This window comes from Rhinopithecus bieti, unplaced genomic scaffold (assembly GCF_001698545.2).
Source record: "Rhinopithecus bieti isolate Rb0 unplaced genomic scaffold, ASM169854v2 scaffold_29990, whole genome shotgun sequence".
In the NCBI taxonomy this organism is placed as follows: Eukaryota; Metazoa; Chordata; class Mammalia; order Primates; family Cercopithecidae; genus Rhinopithecus; species Rhinopithecus bieti.
In genome coordinates, this window is record NW_016812921.1 from 409,264 (window position 1) to 418,469 (window position 9,206).

A 9,206-nucleotide genomic window follows, 5' to 3' on the forward strand; every position below is an offset into this window, starting at 1 on the left:
TTTTTTTTTTTTTTTTTTTTTTTTGAGAGGGAGTCTTGCTCTGTCACCCAGGCTGGAGTGCAGTGGCACCATCTCGGCTCACTGCAAGTCCCGCCTCCTGGGTTCAAGCAATTCTCGTGCCTCAGCCTCCCAAGTAGCTGGGATTACAGCTGCCTGCCACCACGCCCAGCAAATTTTTGTAGTTTTTAGTAGAGACGGGGTGTCACCATGTTGATCAGGCTAGTATCAAATTCCTCACCTCAGGTGATTCGCCTGCCTCGGCCTCCCAAAGTACTGGGATTACAGGCATGAGCCACCACGCCCAGCCCCCGGTTAATTTTTGCATTTTTAGTAGAGATGGGATTTCGCCATTTTGGCCAGGCTGGTCTCAAACTCCTGACCTCAGGTGATCCACCCATCTCAGCCTCCCAAAGTGCTAGAATTACAGGCGTGAGCCATGGAGTTCAAGACCAGCATGGCCAACATGGTGAAACCCCATCTCTACTAAAAATACAAAAATTAGTCGGGTGTGGTGGTAGCTGCCTGTAATCCCAGTTACTTGGGAGGCTGAGGCAGGAGAATTGCTTGAGCCCAGGAGGCAGAGGTTGCAGTGAGCTGAGATCACGCCACTGCACTCCAGCCTGGGTGACAGACCAAGACTCTGTCTCAAAAGATAAATAAATAAATAAATAAAAAATAAAGGGAGGCCAGGCGCGGTGGCTCATGCCTGTAATCCCAGTATTTTGGGAGGCCGAGATGGGAGGATTGCTTGAGCTCAGGAGTCCCAGACCAGCCTGGGCAACATGGTGAAACCCCATCTCTACAAAAAAAATACAAAAATTAGCCAAGTGTCGGGTGCATGCCTGTAGTCTCAGCTACTTGGGAGGCTGAGGTGGAAGGATCGCTTGAACCCAGGATGTGGAGCCTGCAGTGAGCTGTGATTGTGCCACTGCACTGCAGTCTGGGCAACAGAGTGAAACCCTGTCTCAAATAAATAAATAAATAAATAAATAAATAAATAAATAAATGGAAATAAATTTGCAAGAAAGTAAATACCGAGGGAGTTTGCCTAATAACTGTTCTAAAGTAATTTGTAAAATATTTATATTTTTTTGACATGGGAGTGTCGCTGTGTCACCAGGCTGGGGTACAGTGGTGCAATCTTAGCTCACTGTAACCTCCACCTCTAAAGCAATTCTCCTGCCTTAGCCTCCCGAGTAGCTGGGACTACAGGCGTGAGCCACCATGCCTGGCTAATTTTTGTATTTTTAATAGAGATGGGTTTCACCATGTTGGCCAGGATGGTCTCGATCTCTTGACCTTGTGATCTGCCCACCTCATCCTCCCAAAGTGCTGGGATTACAGGCGTGAGCCACCGTGCCCGGCCCTACCCTTACTTTTAAATGCAAGTTTTGCTGCATATTCAAATCTAGATTGACAGTCATTTTCTCTCACCACTTTCTAAGGACTCTGTGATTGCACTGGGCTTGCCCAGATGATCCAGGATTATCTTCCCAGCTCATGAGTCTCTTTTTTTCTGAGTCACAGCATTGCTATATCACTTAGGCAGGTCCAAAACCCCTGGCTTCAAGCAATCTCCCACCTCAACCTCCCAAGTAGCTGGGATTATAGCACCTAGCACTCAAGATTCTTTTTTTAAAAGTTAATTTACGGCATAGCACAGTGGCTCATATCTGTAATCCCAGCACTTTGGGAGACTGATATGGGAGGATCACTTGAGCCTATGAGTTCAAGACCAGCCTGGGCAACATATTGAGACTTCGTCTCTATAAAACATATCAAAATTAATTGGGTATGGTGGCATGTGCCTGTGGTCCCAGCTACTTGGCAACTCCAGCCTGGGCAACAAAGCAAGACTCCATCTCAAAAAAAAAAAAAAAAAAAAAAAAAATTGTGTAGAGATGAGGTCTTGCCAGGTTGCCCAGACTGGTGTCAGCTCCTGGTCTCAAGGACTTCTCCCATCTCGGTATCCCAAAGTGCGAGCATCACAGGCATGAGCCACCATGCCTGGCCTTATTGGCTACATGAATATCCTTTTTTGTGACGTGTCCATTTAAGTAATTTGCCCATTTTTCTTTCAGACTGTCTGCCTGCCTTATTGGTTTCTAGGGATTCTTTATAATTTCTGTAATGAGTCCTTTTTTGATACATGTATTTTGAGTATTCCATCCTTCTTATGGTTGCCTTTTCAGTCTCTTCATGTTGTCTGTGAATGAACAGATGTTTTATTATTTATGTTTGGGGGAGATAGTATTTCGCTGTTACCCAGGATAGAGTGCAGGGGCACGCATGATCACGGCTCCCTGCAGCCTTGAACTCCTGGGCTCAAGCGATCCTTCTACCTCAGCCTCCTGAGTAGCTGGGACTACAGGCGTGCACCACTACAACTGGCTTAGATGTTTTCATGTTTTTTTTTTTTTTTTTGGAGACGGAGTTTCGATCTTGTTGTCCAGGCTGGAGTACAGTGGCGCGATCTTAGCTCACTGCAACCTCTGCCTCACGGGTTCAAGCGATTCTTCTGCCTCAGCCTCCCAAGCAGCTGGGATTACAGGCTTGAGCCACCACACCTGGCTAATTCTTGTATTTTTAGTAGAGACAGGGTTTTGCTTGTCTCGAACTCCTGACCACAGGTGGTCCACCCAACTGGGCCTCCCAAAGGACTGGGATTATAGGCCTGAGCCACTGCACCAGGCCTTTATTCTTTTTTCTTTTTCTTTTTTTTTTTTTGAGACAGAGTCTCGCTCTGTCACCCAGGCTGGAGTGCAGTGGTCGATCTCAGCTCACTGCAAGCTCCGCCTCCCAGGTTCCCGCCATTCTCCTGCCTCAGCCTCCCGAGTAGCTGGGACTACAGGCGCCCGCCACCTCGCCCGGCTAATTTTGTGTTTTAGTAGAGACGGGGTTTCACCGTGTTAGCCAGGATGGTCTTGATCTCCTGACCTCGTGATCCACCTGCCTTGACCTCCCAAAGTGCTGGGATTACAGGCGTGAGCCACCGCGCCCGGCCGCTTTTTTTCTTTTGAGGCGGAGTCTCGCTCTGTTGTCCAGGCTGGAGTGCAGTGGTGCGATCTCGGTTCACTGCAGCCTCTGCCGCTCGGGTTCAAGCAATTCTCCTGCCTCAGCCTCCCAACTAGCTAAGATTACAGATGCCTACCACCACGCCCTGCTAATTTTTGTATTTTTAGTAGAGATGGGGTTTTGCCATGCTGGCCAGGCTGGTCTGAAACTGCTGACCTCAGGTGATCCACCTGCCTCGACCTCCCAAAGTGCTGGGATTACAGGTGTGAGGCACCGTGCCTGGCTAATTTTTGTATTTTTAGTAGAGACAGGGTTTTGCCATGTTGGCTAGGCTGGTGTCGAACTCCTGACCTCAGGTGACCCACCCACCTCGGCCTCCCAATGTACTGGGATTACAGGCGTGAGTCACTGCACCCGGCCCATCTCATGATCCTTAATGACATCTGCAAAGACTCTTTTTCCAAATAAGGTCACACTCTGAGGTGGAGGGACACTGAGACATGGACATGCCTTTCTGGGGTCCCCACGCAGCCTGGGGGGAGGAGGCGGGAAGGCAGATAGGAGTAGCCTCCTAAGGTGCCGTGGGGCCCATCACACACCTTTCAACATGCACACCCTCTGACCTAGAGGTTCCACAACTCAAGAGTACACCCCGGGGAGCTGCACCGTGTACAGACAGACTCAGAGTCTGCCCCAGGGACCCGCACGGTGTACAGACACACTCAGAGCCTGCCCCGGGGAGCCGCAGCATGTACAGACAGACTCAGAGCCTGCCCCAGGACCCACACGGTGTACAGACAGACTCAGAGCACGCCCCGGGGAGCTGCACCGTGTACAGACAGACTCAGGGCACACCCTGGGGACCCGCACGGTGTACAGACAGACTCAGGGCACACCCCGGGGACCCGCACCGTGTATAGACAGACTCAGAGCTTGCCCCGGGGACATGCACAGTGTACAGACTCAGGGCACGCCCCGGGGAGCTGCACCGTGTACAGACACACTCAGAGCCTGCCCTGGGGACCTGCACAGTGTAGACACACGTGTTCTCTGGTCCTATAACATGCTCTATCACTTTAACAAATATGAGAAACAGAAGCTTTCTTCAGGGTCCCCGTGTCTCCCTGCAGACATGGTGGAGCTGCTGCTGCTGCAGAGTGCACAGGTGCACCAGTTGGTCCTGCAGAACTGGATGCTCAAGGCCCTGCCCCCAGCCCTGCAGGTAGGCTCAGCCCCTAGCAGACCCCAAAGTCAAGGAAACACAGGGTCTGAGTGGTTTTTACCTCTGGAAATTTCTGCATCTGTGTAGCTCTGAAAGGGCATTCCTGGCTCAGGTCTGCAGTCAGTCTGGCTGTGAAGCCCCCGTCCCCATCGAGTCCCAGCCAGATGAGGAATGGGTTGCACAATTTGGGACTGGGGAGGGGCCTCCTCTGGAAGGATGCTTAGACCCCCTCCATCCTGCCTATCACATGGAACCCGGCCCCAGTTAGGAACAGGGCGGGAGTGGAGGTGGGGAGCAGCCTGGGCTGCATCCTGAGCTGCAGGTGTGTCTGTGGCAGGACCCACCATGTGTGCTCCCGGGGGTCCCACGAGCTGCCAGGCCAAGGCTGCCCGTCGTGCACCACCACCACCACCACCATGCAGCGTGGCCACCTGGGGCCGCCACCGTCCTCCAGCCCGCCCCCAGCCCATGGACGCCCGGCCTACCCTGAGTGTGAGTCACAGAGACCCTGGCCGGGGCACCCTCCACCCCCAGGCTTCCTCAGGGCTGTGGGCTGTGGCAGGTCCATGGAAAGGAGCAGGGAGAGACCCTGCGGCCCCCTAGAGTGGCCACGTGAGTGTGGACCGCAGGCCCCTCCTGAGGAAGCTGGGCAGGCTCGCTTTCTGGCCACAGGGCCATTCCAGGGGGCATCCCTTGCTCTGGGACCCCTGCAGTGAGGGGCCTTTGAACCCGTGCAGGGCAGCAGCCCCTCCCAGGGACCTTTCCTTTCCTGTAGGGTGGCGCCGGCCCACCTGGGAGCCTCAGGCCCCCCTCTTCCATCACGGAGGTAAAGTTGAGGCCGTGGACACCACCAGACTGATGATCCTGAAATAAAGATTTCATCCGGAAAGAGTTTAAGAAAACCTCAGCTCAGGAGCCAGAATCAGAAAGATCAATAGCTTTAGCCACATGGAAGTGTAAACATCCTGATGGAAAAAATACCACAAAGTCAAATTTAGTAACTATGGACACCCATTTACCACAGCTGTGGAGCAGACTCCCACTAAAGAAGTAGCGGTGCATGGGTCAATGCCTGTAGTCCCAGCATTTCAGAGGCTGAGGCAGGAGAATCACTTGAGCTCAGGAATTCGAGACCAGCCTGGGTCACATAACAAGACCCCGTCTCTACAAAAAGTAAATTTAAAAAACTAGTCAGGTGTGGTGATATGCACCTGGGATCTCAGCGGTTCTGGGGGCTGAGACGGGAGGATTGCTTGAGCCCAGGAGTTAGAAGCTGCAGTGAGCTGTGATGGAACCACTGCACTCTAGCCTGGAACACAGAGCAAGCCCCTGTCTCAAAAAATAAAATAAAAAAGTGAAAGAAGCAAGCTGTGTATCACGTGATCCCTTTTGAGTTTAAAAAAAACGGAGAGTGCTAATGCTATAAATGCAGAAATCTCTACGTGCTGGTTTGCACCGCTCTTGTTCCTGTAAAGCAAAGGTGAGTGCTGGGCAGTGGAGGGGCGGCTTCCTGTCCTCAGGTCAGTTTCCTTCTGTGCTCTGGGATTTCTTACCATGTAGATAGGCTACCTTGACTATTTCTTTTCTTTACTGTTTTTGTTAGTTTTTTTATTTGGTGCAATTATGTTTCTTTGCTCTTTTAATGTTATTTACATATTTTTAAGTATTTATATAAGCTTTCATTCACCCCCCATTAGCACAGATTCCTTCATTCCTGAAGTTCCGCACAAGGAGGAACCCTGTCCCAGTGCTTCCATCCTTGAAAGTTTGCAAGTAGGAGACAGGATGGCTACAGTTGCCACTGAGCTGCAGGGGCCTCTGCTCTGGCTGACCTGGCCTCAGAGCTCCCCAGGGAGAGCCACGTGGTGCCCACATGGACGGACGGGTGTGAGCACCAAAGAGACCAGCGCAGCTGCTGGCAGTAACACTCACTTCTCTCAAAACCATCTTTTCGTGCCTCTTGAAGGTGATTCCAGAGACTCTGTGCTCTCGTTAAAAGCTCAAACCAAAGCTCTGACTCCGTTTCCTCTTTTCACGGTGACTTTCTAGCATGGCATTTCTCTTTCCTTCTATTAAATATTTCTCAATCGAATTTTTCATACAACAGAGGGAAAAAATGTCACAGGAAATGGTGGTCTTTGGATGGCCTGGTCTTGCTGGGTTCACGGGGATGAAGGGCTTTGGCATCCCAAGTGTCCGGTTAGGGCACAGCTGGGCTGGCTTAGCCTTGACTGGCCTGCAGGAGGGGTGGAGTCATGCCTGAGGGTGGAGCAGGGATGAGCTCACCCCCATATGCAGTCCCCCCTGGTCCACCTTGGTCCCCCTGGGTGGGCTGAAGAGCTCAGAGCAGGCCCTGAAAGTAGACTTGGGCTGCTTGGCAGGGGTTTGGGGGTCTGGGTGCCTGGTACCTGGTAGTTAGGAGTGGGGGCTTCTCATGGCCACACCTCCTTGCCTGTGGTCAGGAGAGCGGGGGGGGGGTGGTAGGTGGGGGTTCAGGGCACATTGTACACACCTGTACACCTGATAAGGTGGGTGACACTCATTGAGAGAGGTTGAAATGACCCAGGGCAGCACATACGCGTGGGTCAGAGCCCCCACGGGGCCAGCAGATCTGCAGATTTAATGCAACTCCAGTCAAGGATCCAGATTCTTCCTGGCTTGCAAGGAGCTGAATCTGGAACACACACAGAAGGTGAAGGGCCGGGTGACTCCGGGAGCAGAAGGATGAGGAGGGACCTGCTCTGATGATCCTGTGGCTTGCAAGAGGGTCCAGAATCAGGACAGTGTGACTGGGGACAGGCTGGGCAGTGGTGACCCAAATCCCAAGTTCCTAGAGTAGGACACTGCCCTGTACGGGTAAGAGGTGATGCTACTGCTGCCTGGGCCACGGGTGGCTCTTCCTCAGCTTTAGGTCAGTAGGGCATTTGCTCACATTCCCTAAAGAAAGAAAGGGTTGGGGCCAGGCACGGTGGCTCACACCTATAATGCCAGCGCTTTGGGAGGCCCAGGTGGATCGATCACTTGAGGTCAGGAATTTGAGCCCAGCCTGGCCAACATAGTGAAACCCTGTCTCTACTAAAAAATACAAAAATTAGCCAGGCGTGGTGGCACACACCTGTAGTACAAGCTACCTGGGAGGCTGAGGCAGGCGAATCACTCCAAAAAAAAAAAAAAAAAAAAATACATGATCGAGCTGGGCACGGTGTGGTGGCTCGCACCTGTAATCCCAGCACTTTGGGAGGCTGAGGTGGGCAGATTATTTGAGGTCAGGAGTTCAAGCCTAGCCTGTTCAACACAGTGAAACCTTGTCTCTACAAAAACACAAAAATTAGCCGGGCGTAGTGGTGCACACTTATAGTCCCAGCTGCTTGGGAGGCTGAGGCAGGAGAATGGCTTGAGCCCAGGAGGCAGAGGGTACAATGAGCCGAGATTGCACTGCTGCACTCCAGCCTGGGCAACAAAGCAAGACTCTATCTCAAAAAAAAAACAAAACAGGCCAAGCACGGTGGCTCACGCCTATAATCCCAGCACTTTGGGAGGCCAAGGTGGGCGGATCACGAGGTCAGGAGATGGAGACCATCCTAGATAACACGGTGAAACCCTGTCTCTACTAAAAATACAAAAAAATTAGCCAGACCTGGTGGCAGGCACCTGTAGTCCCAGCTACTTGGGAAGCTGAGGCAGGAGAATAGCATGAATCCGGGAGGCAGAAGTTGCAGTCAGCCGAAATCATGCCACTGCACTCCAGCCTGGGCAGCAGAGCGAGACTCTGTCTCAAAAACAAAACAAAACAAAAGAAACCAGGGTTGTGTTCAATAATACATATAAATACTTCCAACCAATAATACCTCCAAATCAAAAAAAAAAAAGAAAAACCAGTAAAAAGGGCAGAAGACACAAGCAGTCCCTTACAGCAGAGGGGATGAAGAGAGGAGGCTGGGCGCTGTGGCTCATGCCTGTAATCCCAGCACTTTGGGAGGCCGAGGCAGGTGGATCATGAGGTCAGGAGATCAAGACCATCCTGGCCAACATGGTGAAACCCTGTCTCTACTAAAAATACAACAACAACAACAAATTTGCTGGGCGTGGTGGTACACGCCTGTAGTCCTAGCTACTCGGGAGGCTGAGGCAGGAGAATCGTGAGAACCCGGGAGGCAGAGGTTGCAGTCAGAAATCATGCCACTGGACTCCAGCCTGGGAGACAGAGTGAGAGACTACGTCCCAAAAAAAAAGAAAAGAAAAAAGAAAAAAAAAGATGAAGAGAGAGCCTCACTGATGGTGGGACACAGGGCAGCCCCAGCGCACATCAGAGACCCTGTCCACGAGAGGGCTGGGACCACCCAGGCTGGGTCTGGGCCCCAGGGTCACTGGCTGTGGGCTGCTGGGGGCACTAGTGGCCCAGCTCTGCAGTCGTGTCTGGGCTCCACCCAGTAAAGCCAGACCCCCACGTCCTCAGCCCCCAGGAATTCCCAAGAAGCCCTGAGCGCCGCAGGATGTGAACAGAGGCTCCTGGGGCTCGGTTCTAACAACAAACAAGAACCTCCACAATCCCGCCCACAGGTGGCAGGTCTCCAGGCCTCTCAGTCTCTTGAGGGCTTTTGAATGTGAATCCAACTGTGTGCTCTTGTTACAAGCTTGGATTAAAGCTGACTCCGTTTTCTATTTTCACGAGCACTTTTTCGACATTAAGCTAGTTCCACGGTAAACAGAACGCTCCCCATCGAAGGGCGCGGTGGTGCAGCGACTTCAGGAACAGAGGGGCCTGGCCTGTGTTCCCAAGGGGACAAGTCCAGGCTAAGACAGGACGCAAGTCCAGTGGGAAGACATTTTCATGACCCGAAATCATTTTATAGGACAAACAGATGATCAGAATTGTAGTAGCCCCAGGTTTTAGGGCTCACGAGGGTCTCTGAGGTGCTGCTCGGAAGCCTCGCCATGGCCCGGCTGGAGCGGTGTCGGTGGCCGGGGG

The 9,206-nt window shown here is 52.2% G+C and overlaps 2 protein-coding genes across 5 annotated transcripts in view; one reads left to right on the forward strand and one right to left on the reverse strand.

Moving 5' to 3' along the window:
- Positions 1-5,604, forward strand: part of CUNH21orf58 (chromosome unknown C21orf58 homolog) — a 21,805-nt gene extending 16,201 nt beyond the window's left edge. Inside the window, exons 7-8 of the mRNA XM_017847267.1 lie at positions 3,643-4,237; positions 4,575-5,604. Of these exons, the coding sequence (XP_017702756.1) occupies positions 3,643-4,237; positions 4,575-4,727 (748 nt within the window). The 3' untranslated portion in view covers positions 4,728-5,604. The remainder of the gene's footprint in view (positions 1-3,642; positions 4,238-4,574) is intronic.
- A 66-nt stretch (positions 5,605-5,670) lies between these two features.
- Positions 5,671-9,206, reverse strand: part of YBEY (ybeY metalloendoribonuclease) — a 13,479-nt gene continuing 9,943 nt past the window's right edge. For all 4 annotated transcript variants that reach the window (XM_017847274.1, XM_017847275.1, XM_017847278.1 and 1 more), the window contains exons 5-6: positions 6,750-6,911; positions 5,671-6,473 (exon numbers count right to left, since the gene is read on the reverse strand). In XM_017847274.1, coding sequence (XP_017702763.1) covers positions 6,777-6,911 — 135 coding nt within the window. In that variant the 3' untranslated portion in view covers positions 5,671-6,473; positions 6,750-6,776. The remainder of the gene's footprint in view (positions 6,474-6,749; positions 6,912-9,206) is intronic.